This window comes from Salmo salar, chromosome 10 (assembly GCF_965601325.2).
Source record: "Salmo salar chromosome 10, fSalSal1, whole genome shotgun sequence".
Classification (NCBI taxonomy): domain Eukaryota; kingdom Metazoa; phylum Chordata; class Actinopteri; order Salmoniformes; family Salmonidae; genus Salmo; species Salmo salar.
In genome coordinates this window covers 2,555,001-2,571,527 of record NC_138300.1, presented here as the reverse complement: position 1 = coordinate 2,571,527, position 16,527 = coordinate 2,555,001, and the positions used below count along the sequence as shown (strand labels likewise).

The window sequence follows — 16,527 nt, the reverse complement described above, 5'->3', positions numbered from 1 at the left end:
TTTTTGGCAAAATACAATAAATTAAAATAAAATTGTTACTGGCCAAATTGTCAGGGACAAAAAAAATCCCAGTGCAAATAATCATTTTTATTTGTTGATGGAAATACCAGTCAACTTCGAAGGCAAATATACACAAATATACACAACAAAAATATAAACGCAACATGTAAAGTGTTGGTCCCATGTTTCATGAGCTGATATAAAAGATCCCAGAAAATGTTCCATATGTACAAAAAGCTGATTTCTCTTAAATTTTGAGCACATTGATGCTCAAAAGTAGAACGGGGGCTAATGACTTGGTACCGGGGGCTAATGACTTGGTACCGGGGACTAATGACTTGGTACCGGGGGACTAATGACTTGGTACCGGGGGACTAATGACTTGGTACCGGGGGACTAATGACTTGGTACCGGGGGACTAATGACTTGGTACCGGGGGACTAATGACTTGGTACCGGGGGACTAATGTCTTGGTACCGGGGGACTAATGTCTTGGTACCGGGGGACTAATGACTTGGTACCGGGGGACTAATGACTTGGTACCGGGGGACTAATGACTTGGTACCGGGGGACTAATGACTTGGTACCGGGGGACTAATGACTTGGTACCGGGGGCTAATGAATGTCATCTAAATTTTGTATTTTTTATTTCACCTTTATTTAACCAGGTAGGCAAGTTGAGAACAAGTCCTTTATTTAACCAGGTAGGCTAGTTGAGAACAAGTCCTTTATTTAACCAGGTAGGCTAGTTGAGAAAAAGTTCTCATTTACAACTGCGACCTGGCCAAGATAAAGCAAAGCAGTTCGACACATACAACAACACAGAGTTACACATGGAGTAAATAAACAAACATACAGTCAATAATACAGTAGAAAAATAAGTCTATATACAATGTGAGCAAATGAGGTGAGATAAGGCAGGTAAAGGCAATAAATAGGCCATGCTGGTGAAGTAAATACAATATAGCAAGTAAAACACTGGAATGGCACTATAGGGATTTGGGAAAACGCTGTCATGGCTCAAGTCGGCAAATATTTAGTAAGAAACAACTTTGTCATCATCATCATGTTATCAAATGTATTAGACAGATGGCAATGTTGTCATTAGCCAGCAAAGTTCGTCAAAAATAGCTATCAATGCTAACATTAGCTAGCTAAAATCTGGTGGTCTCCCCTCCACCTCAGCTAGCTAGCTAATGTTATACTGCCTCTAAAGTCAATCTGGCGGTCTCCCCTCCATCCTAGCTAGCTAGCTAATGTTATACTGCCTCTAAAGTCAATCTGGCGGTCTCCCCTCCATCCTAGCTAGCTAGCTAATGTTATACTGCCTCTAAAGTCAATCTGGCGGTCTCCCCTCCATCCTAGCTAGCTAGCTAATGTTATACTGCCTCTAAAGTCAATCTGGCGGTCTCCCCTCCATCCTAGCTAGCTAGCTAACGTTATACTGCCTCTAAAGTCAATCTGGCGGTCTCCCCTCCATCCTAGCTAACTAGCTAACGTTATACTGCTTCTAAAGTCAATCTGGCGACATCAAAATGATGACAAAAGGTTTTCTGACTAATTATTACCCTCCTTTAGAAATAGCATCGTCTTTTGAAGCCAAAGTAATAAACTTTAGACCAAATCTTCACCTGATGTTGTTTCTACCCCTCTAGACTGCAGCCCTGGCAGTGTGTCAGTACCTGGCGGTAGAGTCCACCCACCCTTCCTCACCTCTGTTTGAGAGCAGTAGCTCCAGCGAGGCCACTACCCCCGTCACCGTGCAGCACGTCAAACCCCCTAAACAGAAGAAGCAGAAGGCCTCTCCTGTCCCGCCGCTGCCCATCGTACTACAGCTAATGGAAATGGGGTTCCACAGGAACAACATAGAGTTTTCCCTCAAGTCTCTGTCTGGGACCGGCAGCGCTTCTGGTGTACCAGGTACTGTTTAACATATTTAGTGTGTGTATACAGTGAGCTCCAACAGTATTGTGATGGTGTGTGTATACAGTGAGCTCCAACAGTATTGTGATGGTGTGTGTATACAGTGAGCTCCAACAGTATTGTGATGGTGTGTGTATACAGTGAGCTCCAACAGTATTGTGATGGTGTGTGTGTATACAGTGAGCTCCAACAGTATTGTGATGGTGTGTGTGTATACAGTGAGCTCCAACAGTATTGTGATGGTGTGTGTGTATACAGTGAGCTCCAACAGTATTGTGATGGTGTGTGTGTATACAGTGAGCTCCAACAGTATTGTGATGGTGTGTGTATACAGTGAGCTCCAACAGTATTGTCCATGTCAAGGGGGTTGTTTTATACAGTCAATGTGTTTCTGTTACCGTGGTAATATGGTGTGTGTGTGTGTGTGTGTGTGTGTGTGTCTGTGTTAATATGGTGTGTGTGTGTGTGTGGTCCTGTAGGTGTGGAGTCTCTAGTGGCCTGGTTACTGGACCATCCTGATGTCCAGGTGACAGATCTGTCTGACGCCGACACGGCGTCTGATGACTACTCTGAGGAGGAGCTAGAGGAGGAGCAGGAGGAGCAGGAGGAGCAGGCCCCATTCCCTGTGGTATGTTCACCTGTCACCTGGCTACAGACCCAGCTAATACACCTCTACCTGGCTAGCTTACCCCGACGACCTACCTGGGCACAGAGCAGTCCCTGCTGCCATTACTGCTGAACTAATGAGACTGGGAATCACTCATGGTTCCCTGCTGCCATTACTGCTGAACCAATGAGACTGGGAATCACTCATGGTTCCCTGCTGCCATTACTGCTGAACCAATGAGACTGGGAATCACCCATGGTTCTCTGCTGCCATTACTGCTGAACCAATGAGACTGGGAATCACCCATGGTTCTCTGCTGCCATTACTGCTGAACTAATGAGACTGGGAATCACTCATGGTTCCCTGCTGCCATTACTGCTGAACCAATGAGACTGGGAATCACCCATGGTTCTCTGCTGCCATTACTGCTGAACCAATGAGACTGGGAATCACCCATGGTTCTCTGCTGCCATTACTGCTGAACCAATGAGACTGGGAATCACTCATGGTTCCCTGCTGCCATTACTGCTGAACCAATGAGACTGGGAATCACTCATGGTTCCCTGCTGCCATTACTGCTGAACCAATGAGACTGGGAATCACCCATGGTTCTCTGCTGCCATTACTGCTGAACCAATGAGACTGGGAATCACCCATGGTTCTCTGCTGCCATTACTGCTGAACTAATGAGACTGGGAATCACTCATGGTTCCCTGCTGCCATTACTGCTGAACCAATGAGACTGGGAATCACCCATGGTTCTCTGCTGCCATTACTGCTGAACCAATGAGACTGGGAATCACCCATGGTTCTCTGCTGCCATTACTGCTGAACCAATGAGACTGGGAATCACTCATGGTTCCCTGCTGCCATTACTGCTGAACCAATGAGACTGGGAATCACTCATGGTTCTCTGCTGCCATTACTGCTGAACTAATGAGACTGGGAATCAGTCATGGTTCCCTGCTGCCATTACTGCTGAACCAATGAGACTGGGAATCACCCATAGATCTCTGCTGCCATTACTGCTGAACCAATGAGACTGGGAATCACCCATGGTTCCCTGCTGCCATTACTGCTGAACCAATGAGACTGGGAATCACTCATGGTTCTCTGCTGCCATTACTGCTGAACCAATGAGACTGGGAGTCACTCATGGTTCTCTGCTGCCATTACTGCTGAACCAATGAGACTGGGAATCACCCATGGTTCTCTGCTGCCATTACTGCTGAACCAATGAGACTGGGAATCACCCATGGTTCCCTGCTGCCATTACTGCTGAACTAATGAGACTGGGAATCAGTCATGGTTCCCTGCTGCCATTACTGCTGAACCAATGAGACTGGGAATCACTCATGGTTCCCTGCTGCCATTACTGCTGAACCAATGAGACTGGGAATCACCCATGGTTCCCTGCTGCCATTACTGCTGAACCAATGAGACTGGGAATCACCCATTGTTCCCTGCTGCCATTACTGCTGAACCAATGAGACTGGGAATCACCCATAGATCTCTGCTGCCATTACTGCTGAACCAATGAGACTGGGAATCACCCATGGTTCCCTGCTGCCATTACTGCTGAACCAATGAGACTGGGAATCACCTGTAGATCTTTTATCATGTGTAGCTGGTATTGTTGGAACTCAACCTGGAACTTTCCTGTGTTAGATTAATTCATCTCTCTGTGTGTCCTCAGCCTCCTGGTGCAGTGGTGACGGAGACTCAGACCTTTAAGAACCGATCAGATTTCCAGAGCAACGATGACTATGCTGTTTACATCAGAGAGAACATTCAGGTAAGACTGCTGTTTACATCAGAGAGAACATTCAGGTAAGACAGCTGTTTACATCAGAGAGAACATTCAGGTAAGACTGCTGTTTACATCAGAGAGAACATTCAGGTAAGACTGCTGTTTACATCAGAGAGAACATTCAGGTAAGACAGCTGTTTACATCAGAGAGAACATTCAGGTAAGACAGCTGTTTACATCAGAGAGAACATTCAGGTAAGACAGCTGTTTACATCAGAGAGAACATTCAGGTAAGACTGCTGTTTACATCAGAGAGAACATTCAGGTAAGACTGCTGTTTACATCAGAGAGAACATTCAGGTAAGACTGCTGTTTACATCAGAGAGAACATTCAGGTAAGACGGCTGTTTACATCAGAGAGAACATTCAGGTAAGACGGCTGTTTACATCAGAGAGAACATTCAGGTAAGACAGCTGTTTACATCAGAGAGAACATTCAGGTAAGACAGCTGTTTACATCAGAGAGAACATTCAGGTAAGACAGCTGTTTACATCAGAGAGAACATTCAGGTAAGACAGCTGTTTACATCAGAGAGAACATTCAGGTAAGACGGCTGTTTACATCAGAGAGAACATTCAGGTAAGACGGCTGTTTACATCAGAGAGAACATTCAGGTAAGACGGCTGTTTACATCAGAAAGAACATTCAGGTAAGACGGCCACCCGGCCAAACTGAGCAATTGGGGGAGAAGGGCCTTGGTCAGGGAGGTGACCAAGAACCCAATGGTGACTCTGACAGAGCTCTAGAGTTCCTCTTTGGAGATGGGAGAACCTTCCAGAAGGACAACCATCTCTGCAGCTTTCCACCAATCGGGCCTTTATGGTAGAGTGGCCAGACAGAAGCCACTCCTCAGTAAAAGGCACATGACAGCCTGCTTGGTGTTTGTCAAAATCCACCTAAAACTCTCAGACCATGAGAAAAAATATTCTCTGGTCTGATGAAACCAAGATTGAACTCTTTGGCCTGAATGCCAAGCGTCACGTCTGGAGGAAACCTGGCACCATCCCTACGGTGAAGCATGGTGGTGGCAGCATCATGCTGTGGGGATGTTTTTCAGCTGCAGGGACTGGGAGACTAGTCAGGATCGAAGCAAAGATGAACAGAGCAAAGTATAGAGAGATCCTTGATGAAAACCTGCTCCAGAGCACTCAGGACCTCAGACTGGGGCGAAGGTTCACCTTCCAACAGGACAACGACCCTAAGCACACAGCCAAGACAATGCAGGAGTGGCTTTGTAACAAGTCTCTGAATGTCCTTGAGTGGTCCAGCCAGATCCCGGACTTGAACTCGATCTAACATCTCTGGAGAGACCTGAAAATAGCTGTGCAGCGACGCTCCCCATCCAACCTGACAGAGCTAGAGAGGATATGCAGAGAATAACGGGAGAAAGTCCCCAAATACAAGTGTACCAAGCTTGTAGCGTCATACCCAAGAAGACTCGAGGCTGTAATCGCTGCCAAAGGTGCTTCAACAAAGTACTGAGTAAAGGGTCTAATTACTTGTGCAAACGTGATATTTCAGTTTTTTAAAATAAATTACCCAATATTTCTAAATGTTTTTGCTTTATAGATTGATGAAAAACAATTCAATCAGTTCTGTAATAAGGCTGTAACGTACCAAAATGTGGAAAAATTCAAAGGGTCGGAATGCTTTCCGAATGCCCTGTACATGTGTGCTGGTGTTACGGTTGTCCTGTCAGCATCACCTGCCTGTCATGCACTAAAGTCCTAGGTCCAGTAGGTTCACCACTAAAGGACTGGGTCCAGTAGGTTCACCACTGAAGGACTGGGTCCAGTAGGTTCACCACTGAAGGACTGGGTCCAGTAGGTTCACCACTGAAGGACTGGGCCCAGTAGGTTCGCCACTGAAGGACTGGGCCCAGTAGGTTCGCCACTGGAGGACTGGGCCCAGTAGGTTCGCCACTGGAGGACTGGGCCCAGTAGGTTCACCACTGGAGGACTGGGTCCAGTAGGTTCACCACTGGAGGACTGGGTCCAGTAGGTTCACCACTGAAGGACTGGGTCCAATGTAATAACAGCTGGGTCTGGTCTATTTAACTGGCTGTGTCTCATAGACACCAATGTAATAACAGCTGGGTCTGGTCTACTGAACTGGCTGTTTCTCATAGACACCAATGTAATAGTATGAGGAAGTGTATTTAACTTGTGACCTTTAATCCCTGATCTCTGTGTGTAGGTTGGGCATGACGTTGAAGTGCTGTAGAACGTATCAGGAAGTGTATTTAACCTCTGACCCTTCACCTCTGATCTCTGTGTGTAGGTGGGCATGATGGTGAAGTGCTGTAGAACGTATGAGGAAGTGTACGAGGGAGATGTTGGGAAGGTAATTAAACTGGACAGAGATGGACTCCATGACCTGAATGTCCAGTGTGACTGGCAGCAGAAAGGAGGGACCTACTGGGTCCGCTATATACACACTGAACTACTAGGTAAGATGGATGCTTTAAAGCTGTTTTATTAATGTGACTGGGACCTCCTGTAACCTGTTTTCTGATTCACCAGGAGGACCATGTTGAGCCTCCTGTAACCTGTTTTCTGATTCACCAGGAGGAGAATGTTGATATTAATGTGACTGGACCTCCTGTAACCTGTTTTCTGATTCACCAGGAGGAGAATGTTGATATTAATGTGACTGGACCTCCTGTAACCTGTTTTCTGATTGACCAGGAGCATATTAATGTGACTGGACCTCCTGTAACCTGTTTTCTGATTCACCAGGAGGAGCATGTTGATGTGACTGGGCCTCCTGTAACCTGCTTTCTGATTCACCAGGAGGAGCATGTTGATATTAATGTGACTGGACCTCCTGTAACCTGTTTTCTGATTCACCAGGAGGAGCATGTTGATATTAATGTGACTGGACCTCCTGTAACCTGCTTTCTGATTCACCAGGAGGAGCATGTTGATATTAATGTGACTGGACCTCCTGTAACCTGCTTTCTGATTCACCAGGAGGAGCATGTTGATATTAATGTGACTGGACCTCCTGTAACCTGCCTTCTGATTCACCAGGAGTATGTTGATATTAATGTGACTGGGACCTCCTGTAACCTGCTTTCTGATTCACCAGGAGGAGAATGTTGATATTAATGTGACTGGGGCCTCCTGTAACCTGTTTTCTGATTCACCAGGAGCATGCATGTTGATGTGACTGGGACTTCCTGTAACCTGTTTTTCCGTTGTCTTGCTCCAGGCTTCCCACCACAGACCTCTCCATCCCACATTAAGATCGGGGACAAAGTTAGGGTGAAGTCTACCGTCACGACGCCAAAGTACAAATGGGGCTCCGTCACTCACAGGAGTGTGGGAGTGGTCAAGGGTAAGTCACTCGTTCGCAATTTTTTTTCCCCCGTTTTTTTGTTTGTTTTCTACCTGTATTTAAGGACCAAACAGGGGGGGGGGGGGGGGGGGCAAAGTGGACCTCCTGTAGCCTGTGAGAATATTCCCCTCAGGTGATCTACCTGCTTAAATAAAGATTATACATCAACTATGGTCCTGTCCTTGTCCTGTGTTCAGCTTTCAGCGCCAATGGGAAGGATGTGATTGTGGACTTCACTCAGCAGTCTCACTGGACCGGGCTGTTGTCTGAGATGGAGCTGGTACCCAGTGTTCACCCTGGTGTCCGGTACGGATACAGTACATTTGGTTTTTATATAGATGTTTTATTTCACCTTTATTTTTTTTACCAGGCAGGTCCGTTAAGAAAACGATGGCCTCAATACTGTTTACAATGATATTACCCAAGTATCTATCTATCTATCTATCTATCTATCTATCTATCTATCTATCTATCTATCTATCTATCTATCTATCTATCTATCTATCTATCTATCTATCTATCTATCTATCTATCTATCTATCTATCTATCTATCTATCTATCTATCTATCTATCTATCTATCTATCTATCTATCTATCTATCTATCTATCTATCTATCTATCTATCTATCTATCTATCTATCTATCTATCTATCTATCTATCTATAGTATCTGTCTGTCTGTCTGTCTGTCTGTCTGTCTGTCTGTCTGTCTGTCTGTCTGTCTGTCTGTCTGTCTGTCTGTCTGTCTGTCTGTCTGTCTGTCTGTCTGTCTGTCTGTCTGTCTGTCTGTCTGTCTGTCTGTCTGTCTGTCTGTCTGTCTGTCTTTTATCCAGTCTGTAATGGTAACCTCTGTTCTGCCTCTGTTCCTGCAGCTGTGATGGCTGTCATATGTTCCCCATCAACGGGCCCAGGTTTAAATGTAGACACTGTGACGACTTTGACTTCTGTGAGAGATGCTTCAAAACGCGACAACACAACACGAAGCACTCTTTCGGACGCATCAACGAACCAGGCGAGTTCCACACTTCTGTTTTTTCAATGAGATTTGATCTGAATCTGAATTCTTTTTCAAAACTACTTATTACTTAAAACATGGTTTTTGTGTTTTATACTTTATAGTGCTGTTTCCTGGTCTTGGACTCCAATGTCCTTTTTCAATAGAGAATCTCCATTCAGAATGCCTTTAGTTCAGGATTTAATCTGCCTCTTTATGTCTATGTAGTGATAATATCTGTCTGTTCTCCTCCAGGCCAGTAGTGATAATCTGTCTGTTCTCCTCCAGGCCAGTAGTGATAATCTGTCTGTTCTCCTCCAGGCCAGTAGTGTTAATCTGTCTGTTCTCCTCCAGGGCAGTAGTGATAATCTGTCTGTTCTCCTCCAGGCCAGTAGTGTTAATCTGTCTGTTCTCCTCCAGGCCAGTAGTGATAATCTGTCTGTTCTCCTCCAGGCCAGTAGTGATAATCTGTCTGTTCTCCTCCAGGCCAGTAGTGATAATCTGTCTGTTCTCCTCCAGGCCAATATTGATAATCTGTCTGTTCTCCTCCAGGCCAGTAGTGATAATCTCTGTTCTCCTCCAGGCCAGTAGTGATAATCTGTCTGTTCTCCTCCAGGCCAGTAGTGTTAATCTGTCTGTTCTCCTCCAGGCCAGTAGTGATAATCTGTCTGTTCTCCTCCAGGCCAGTAGTGATAATCTGTCTGTTCTCCTCCAGGCCAGTAGTGATAATCTGTCTGTTCTCCTCCAGGCCAGTAGTGATAATATGTCTGTTCTCCTCCAGGCCAGTAGTGTTAATCTCTGTCTGTTCTCCTCCAGGCCAGTAGTGATAATCTGTCTGTTCTCCTCCAGGCCAGTAGTGATAATCTGTCTGTTCTCCTCCAGGCCAGTAGTGATAATATGTCTGTTCTCCTCCAGGCCAGTAGTGTTAATCTCTGTCTGTTCTCCTCCAGGCCAGTAGAGTTAATCTGTCTGTTCTCCTCCAGGCCAGTAGTGATAATATGTCTGTTCTCCTCCAGGCCAGTAGTGTTAATCTCTGTCTGTTCTCCTCCAGGCCAGTAGTGATAATCTGTATGTTCTCCTCCAGGCCAGTAGTGTTAATCTCTGTCTGTTCTCCTCCAGGCCAGTAGAGTTAATCTGTCTGTTCTCCTCCAGGCCAGTAGTGATAATATGTCTGTTCTCCTCCAGGCCAGTAGTGATAATATGTCTGTTCTCCTCCAGGCCAGTAGTGTTAATCTCTGTCTGTTCTCCTCCAGGCCAGTAGTGATAATCTGTATGTTCTCCTCCAGGCCAGTAGTGATAATCTCTGTCTGTTCTCCTCCAGGCCAGTAGTGATAATCTGTCTGTTCTCCTCCAGGCCAGTAGTGATAATCTGTCTGTTCTCCTCCAGGCCAGTAGTGATAATCTGTCTGTTCTCCTCCAGGCCAGTAGTGATAATCTGTCTGTTCTCCTCCAGGCCAGTAGTGATAATCTGTCTGTTCTCCTCCAGGCCAGTAGTGATAATCTGTCTGTTCTCCTCCAGGCCAGTAGTGATAATCTGTCTGTTCTCCTCCAAGCCAGTAGTGATAATCTCTGTTCTCCTCCAGGCCAGTAGTGATAATCTGTCTGTTCTCCTCCAGGCCAGTAGTGATAATCTGTCTGTTCTCCTCCAGGCCAGTAGTGATAATCTGTCTGTTCTCCTCCAGGCCAGTAGTGTTAATCTCTGTCTGTTCTCCTCCAGGCCAGTAGTGATAATCTGTCTGTTCTCCTCCAGGCCAGTAGTGATAATCTGTCTGTTCTCCTCCAGGCCAGTAGTGATAATCTGTCTGTTCTCCTCCAGGCCAGTAGTGATAATCTCTGTTCTCCTCCAGGCCAGTAGTGTTAATCTCTGTCTGTTCTCCTCCAGGCCAGTAGTGATAATCTCTGTTCTCCTCCAGGCCAGTAGTGATAATCTGTCTGTTCTCCTCCAGGCCAGTAGTGATAATCTGTCTGTTCTCCTCCAGGCCAGTAGTGATAATCTGTCTGTTCTCCTCCAGGCCAGTAGTGATAATCTGTCTGTTCTCCTCCAGGCCAGTAGTGATAATCTCTGTTCTCCTCCAGGCCAGTAGTGATAATCTGTCTGTTCTCCTCCAGGCCAGTAGTGTTAATCTGTCTGTTCTCCTCCAGGCCAGTAGTGATAATCTGTCTGTTCTCCTCCAGGCCAGTAGTGATAATATGTCTGTTCTCCTCCAGGCCAGTAGTGATAATCTGTCTGTTCTCCTCCAGGCCAGTAGAGTTAATCTGTCTGTTCTCCTCCAGGCCAGTAGTGATAATATGTCTGTTCTCCTCCAGGCCAGTAGTGTTAATCTCTGTCTGTTCTCCTCCAGGCCAGTAGTGATAATCTGTCTGTTCTCCTCCAGGCCAGTAGTGATAATCTGTCTGTTCTCCTCCAGGCCAGTAGAGTTAATCTGTCTGTTCTCCTCCAGGCCAGTAGTGATAATATGTCTGTTCTCCTCCAGGCCAGTAGTGATAATCTCTGTCTGTTCTCCTCCAGGCCAGTAGTGATAATCTGTCTGTTCTCCTCCAGGCCAGTAGTGATAATCTGTCTGTTCTCCTCCAGGCCAGTAGTGATAATCTGTCTGTTCTCCTCCAGGCCAGTATTGATAATCTCTGTCTGTTCTCCTCCAGGCCAGTAGTGATAATCTCTGTCTGTTCTCCTCCAGGCCAGTAGTGATAATCTCTGTTCTCCTCCAGGCCAGTAGTGATAATCTGTCTGTTCTCCTCCAGGCCAATATTGATAATCTCTGTCTGTTCTCCTCCAGGCCAGTAGTGATAATCTCTGTCTGTTCTCCTCCAGGCCAGTAGTGATAATCTGTCTGTTCTCCTCCAGGCCAGTAGTGATTATCTGTCTGTTCTCCTCCAGGCCAGTAGTGATAATCTGTCTGTTCTCCTCCAGGCCAGTAGTGATAATCTGTCTGTTCTCCTCCAGGCCAGTAGTGATAATCTGTCTGTTCTCCTCCAGGCCAGTAGTGATAATCTGTCTGTTCTCCTCCAGGCCAGTAGTGTTAATCTGTCTGTTCTCCTCCAGGCCAGTAGTGATAATCTCTGTTCTCCTCCAGGCCAGTAGTGATAATCTGTCTGTTCTCCTCCAGGCCAGTAGTGTTAATCTGTCTGTTCTCCTCCAGGCCAGTAGTGATAATCTGTCTGTTCTCCTCCAGGCCAGTAGTGATAATATGTCTGTTCTCCTCCAGGCCAGTAGTGATAATATGTCTGTTCTCCTCCAGGCCAGTAGAGTTAATCTGTCTGTTCTCCTCCAGGCCAGTAGTGATAATATGTCTGTTCTCCTCCAGGCCAGTAGTGTTAATCTCTGTCTGTTCTCCTCCAGGCCAGTAGTGATAATCTGTCTGTTCTCCTCCAGGCCAGTAGTGATAATCTGTCTGTTCTCCTCCAGGCCAGTAGAGTTAATCTGTCTGTTCTCCTCCAGGCCAGTAGTGATAATATGTCTGTTCTCCTCCAGGCCAGTAGTGTTAATCTCTGTCTGTTCTCCTCCAGGCCAGTAGAGTTAATCTGTCTGTTCTCCTCCAGGCCAGTAGTGATAATATGTCTGTTCTCCTCCAGGCCAGTAGTGTTAATCTCTGTCTGTTCTCCTCCAGGCCAGTAGTGATAATCTGTATGTTCTCCTCCAGGCCAGTAGTGATAATCTCTGTCTGTTCTCCTCCAGGCCAGTAGTGATAATCTGTCTGTTCTCCTCCAGGCCAGTAGTGATAATCTGTATGTTCTCCTCCAGGCCAGTAGTGATAATCTGTCTGTTCTCCTCCAGGCCAGTAGTGATAATCTGTCTGTTCTCCTCCAGGCCAGTAGTGATAATCTCTGTCTGTTCTCCTCCAGGCCAGTAGTGATAATCTGTCTGTTCTCCTCCAGGCCAGTAGTGATAATCTGTCTGTTCTCCTCCAGGCCAGTAGTGATAATCTGTCTGTTCTCCTCCAGGCCAGTAGTGATAATCTGTCTGTTCTCCTCCAAGCCAGTAGTGATAATCTCTGTTCTCTTCCAGGCCAGTAGTGATAATCTGTCTGTTCTCCTCCAGGCCAGTAGTGATAATCTGTCTGTTCTCCTCCAGGCCAGTAGTGATAATCTGTCTGTTCTCCTCCAGGCCAGTAGTGTTAATCTCTGTCTGTTCTCCTCCAGGCCAGTAGTGATAATCTGTCTGTTCTCCTCCAGGCCAGTAGTGATAATCTGTCTGTTCTCCTCCAGGCCAGTAGTGATAATCTGTCTGTTCTCCTCCAGGCCAGTAGTGATAATCTCTGTTCTCCTCCAGGCCAGTAGTGTTAATCTCTGTCTGTTCTCCTCCAGGCCAGTAGTGATAATCTGTATGTTCTCCTCCAGGCCAGTAGTGATAATCTCTGTCTGTTCTCCTCCAGGCCAGTAGTGATAATCTGTCTGTTCTCCTCCAGGCCAGTAGTGATAATCTGTATGTTCTCCTCCAGGCCAGTAGTGATAATCTGTCTGTTCTCCTCCAGGCCAGTAGTGATAATCTGTCTGTTCTCCTCCAGGCCAGTAGTGATAATCTCTGTCTGTTCTCCTCCAGGCCAGTAGTGATAATCTGTCTGTTCTCCTCCAGGCCAGTAGTGATAATCTGTCTGTTCTCCTCCAGGCCAGTAGTGATAATCTGTCTGTTCTCCTCCAGGCCAGTAGTGATAATCTGTCTGTTCTCCTCCAAGCCAGTAGTGATAATCTCTGTTCTCTTCCAGGCCAGTAGTGATAATCTGTCTGTTCTCCTCCAGGCCAGTAGTGATAATCTGTCTGTTCTCCTCCAGGCCAGTAGTGATAATCTGTCTGTTCTCCTCCAGGCCAGTAGTGTTAATCTCTGTCTGTTCTCCTCCAGGCCAGTAGTGATAATCTGTCTGTTCTCCTCCAGGCCAGTAGTGATAATCTGTCTGTTCTCCTCCAGGCCAGTAGTGATAATCTGTCTGTTCTCCTCCAGGCCAGTAGTGATAATCTCTGTTCTCCTCCAGGCCAGTAGTGTTAATCTCTGTCTGTTCTCCTCCAGGCCAGTAGTGATAATCTCTGTTCTCCTCCAGGCCAGTAGTGATAATCTGTCTGTTCTCCTCCAGGCCAGTAGTGATAATCTGTCTGTTCTCCTCCAGGCCAGTAGTGATAATCTGTCTGTTCTCCTCCAGGCCAGTAGTGATAATCTCTGTTCTCCTCCAGGCCAGTAGTGATAATCTGTCTGTTCTCCTCCAGGCCAGTAGTGTTAATCTGTCTGTTCTCCTCCAGGCCAGTAGTGATAATCTGTCTGTTCTCCTCCAGGCCAGTAGTGATAATATGTCTGTTCTCCTCCAGGCCAGTAGTGATAATCTGTCTGTTCTCCTCCAGGCCAGTAGAGTTAATCTGTCTGTTCTCCTCCAGGCCAGTAGTGATAATATGTCTGTTCTCCTCCAGGCCAGTAGTGTTAATCTCTGTCTGTTCTCCTCCAGGCCAGTAGTGATAATCTGTCTGTTCTCCTCCAGGCCAATATTGATAATCTCTGTCTGTTCTCCTCCAGGCCAGTAGTGATAATCTCTGTCTGTTCTCCTCCAGGCCAGTAGTGATAATCTGTCTGTTCTCCTCCAGGCCAGTAGTGATTATCTGTCTGTTCTCCTCCAGGCCAGTAGTGATAATCTGTCTGTTCTCCTCCAGGCCAGTAGTGATAATCTGTCTGTTCTCCTCCAGGCCAGTAGTGATAATCTGTCTGTTCTCCTCCAGGCCAGTAGTGATAATCTGTCTGTTCTCCTCCAGGCCAGTAGTGATAATCTGTCTGTTCTCCTCCAGGCCAGTAGTGATAATCTGTCTGTTCTCCTCCAGGCCAGTAGTGATAATCTCTGTCTGTTCTCCTCCAGGCCAGTAGTGATAATCTGTCTGTTCTCCTCCAGGCCAGTAGTGATAATCTGTCTGTTCTCCTCCAGGCCAGTAGTGATAATCTGTCTGTTCTCCTCCAGGCCAGTAGTGATAATCTGTCTGTTCTCCTCCAGGCCAGTAGTGATAATATGTCTGTTCTCCTCCAGGCCAGTAGAGTTAATCTGTCTGTTCTCCTCCAGGCCAGTAGTGATAATCTGTCTGTTCTCCTCCAGGCCAGTAGTGATAATCTGTCTGTTCTCCTCCAGGCCAGTAGTGATAATCTGTCTGTTCTCCTCCAGGCCAGTAGTGATAATCTGTCTGTTCTCCTCCAGGCCAGTAGTGATAATATGTCTGTTCTCCTCCAGGCCAGTAGTGATAATCTGTCTGTTCTCCTCCAGGCCAGTAGTGATAATCTGTCTGTTCTCCTCCAGGCCAGTAGTGATAATCTGTCTGTTCTCCTCCAGGCCAGTAGTGATAATCTGTCTGTTCTCCTCCAGGCCAGTAGTGATAATCTGTCTGTTCTCCTCCAGGCCAGTAGTGATAATCTGTCTGTTCTCCTCCAGGCCAGTAGTGTTAATCTGTCTGTTCTCCTCCAGGCCAGTAGTGATAATCTGTCTGTTCTCCTCCAGGCCAATATTGATAATCTCTGTCTGTTCTCCTCCAGGCCAGTAGTGATAATCTGTCTGTTCTCCTCCAGGCCAGTAGTGTTAATCTCTGTCTGTTCTCCTCCAGGCCAGTAGTGATAATCTGTCTGTTCTCCTCCAGGCCAGTAGTGATAATCTGTCTGTTCTCCTCCAGGCCAGTAGTGATAATCTGTCTGTTCTCCTCCAGGCCAGTAGTGATAATCTGTCTGTTCTCCTCCAGGCCAGTAGTGATAATCTGTCTGTTCTCCTCCAGGCCAGTAGTGATAATCTGTCTGTTCTCCTCCAGGCCAGTAGTGATAATCTGTCTGTTCTCCTCCAGGCCAGTAGTGATAATCTCTGTTCTCCTCCAGGCCAGTCTCCAGCGTTCTGTGGGCGCTCAGGGAAGCAGTTGAAGCGTCACCACAGCAACCAGAGGGGCATGCTGGTAGATGAGTGGTCCAGAGCCGTGAAAAGCCTCACCGTGTCGTCGTCTGTGAACCAGGCATCCCGCCTCATCGACTGCAGTGAGCTCTGCTGGCAATCCTCCGGGTCACAGGGGAAGGTGAGAGCAAAACACCACGCGGGGCGTGTTGGCGGAGGGAGGTGGGGCTTGTTGGCGGAGGGAGGTGGGGCGTGTTGGCGGAGGGAGGTGGGGCGTGTTGGCGGAGGGAGGTGGGGCGTGTTGGCGGAGGGAGGTGGGGCGTGTTGGCGGAGAGAGGGACGCGGGGCGTGTTGGCGGAGAGAGGGAGGCGGGGCGTGTTGGCGGAGGGAGGGAGGCGGGGCGTGTTGGCGGAGGGAGGGAGGCGGGGCGTGTTGGCGGAGGGAGGGAGGCGGGGCGTGTTGGCGGAGGGAGGGAGGCGGGGCGTGTTGGCGGAGGGAGGGAGGCGGGGCGTGTTGGCGGAGGGAGGGAGGCGGGGCGTGTTGGCGGAGGGAGGGAGGCGGGGCGTGTTGGCGGAGGGAGGGAGGCGGGGCGTGTTGGCGGAGGGAGGGAGGCGGGGCGTGTTGGCGTTCATTTCTCTTATTGGTTGTTTTACTGACCATGTCTCTCTGTCTCTCTCTCTGTCCTGTCTCTCTCTCCCTGTCTCTCTCTCTGTCCTGTCTCTCTCTCTGTCCTGTCTCTCTCTCTGTCCTGTCTCTCTCTCTCTCTGTCTCTCTCTCTCTCTCTCTCTCTCTCTCTCTCTCTCTCTCTCTCTGTCCTGTCTCTCTCTCTCTGTCCTGTCTCTCTCTCTCTGTCCTGTCTCTCTGTCCTGTCTCTCTCTCTCTGTCCTGTCTCTCTCTCTCTGTCCTGTCTCTCTCTCTCTGTCCTGTCTCTCTCTCTCTCTCTCTCTCTCTCTCTGTCCTGTCTCTCTCTCTCTCTCTCTCTCTCTCTCTCTCTCTCTCTCTCTCTCTCTCTCTCTCTCT

General features: G+C 47.6%; 1 protein-coding gene across 7 annotated transcripts in view; it reads left to right on the top strand.

Annotated features, from left to right (window-relative positions):
• herc2 (HECT and RLD domain containing E3 ubiquitin protein ligase 2) overlaps positions 1-16,527 on the top strand; it is a 291,977-nt gene that overhangs the window by 113,297 nt on the left and 162,153 nt on the right. For all 7 annotated transcript variants that reach the window (XM_082956658.1, XM_082956660.1, XM_082956657.1 and 4 more), the window contains exons 46-53: positions 1,656-1,920; positions 2,403-2,551; positions 4,227-4,325; positions 6,622-6,790; positions 7,555-7,680; positions 7,878-7,986; positions 8,553-8,692; positions 15,498-15,688. In XM_082956658.1, coding sequence (XP_082812784.1) covers positions 1,656-1,920; positions 2,403-2,551; positions 4,227-4,325; positions 6,622-6,790; positions 7,555-7,680; positions 7,878-7,986; positions 8,553-8,692; positions 15,498-15,688 — 1,248 coding nt within the window. The remainder of the gene's footprint in view (positions 1-1,655; positions 1,921-2,402; positions 2,552-4,226; positions 4,326-6,621; positions 6,791-7,554; positions 7,681-7,877; positions 7,987-8,552; positions 8,693-15,497; positions 15,689-16,527) is intronic.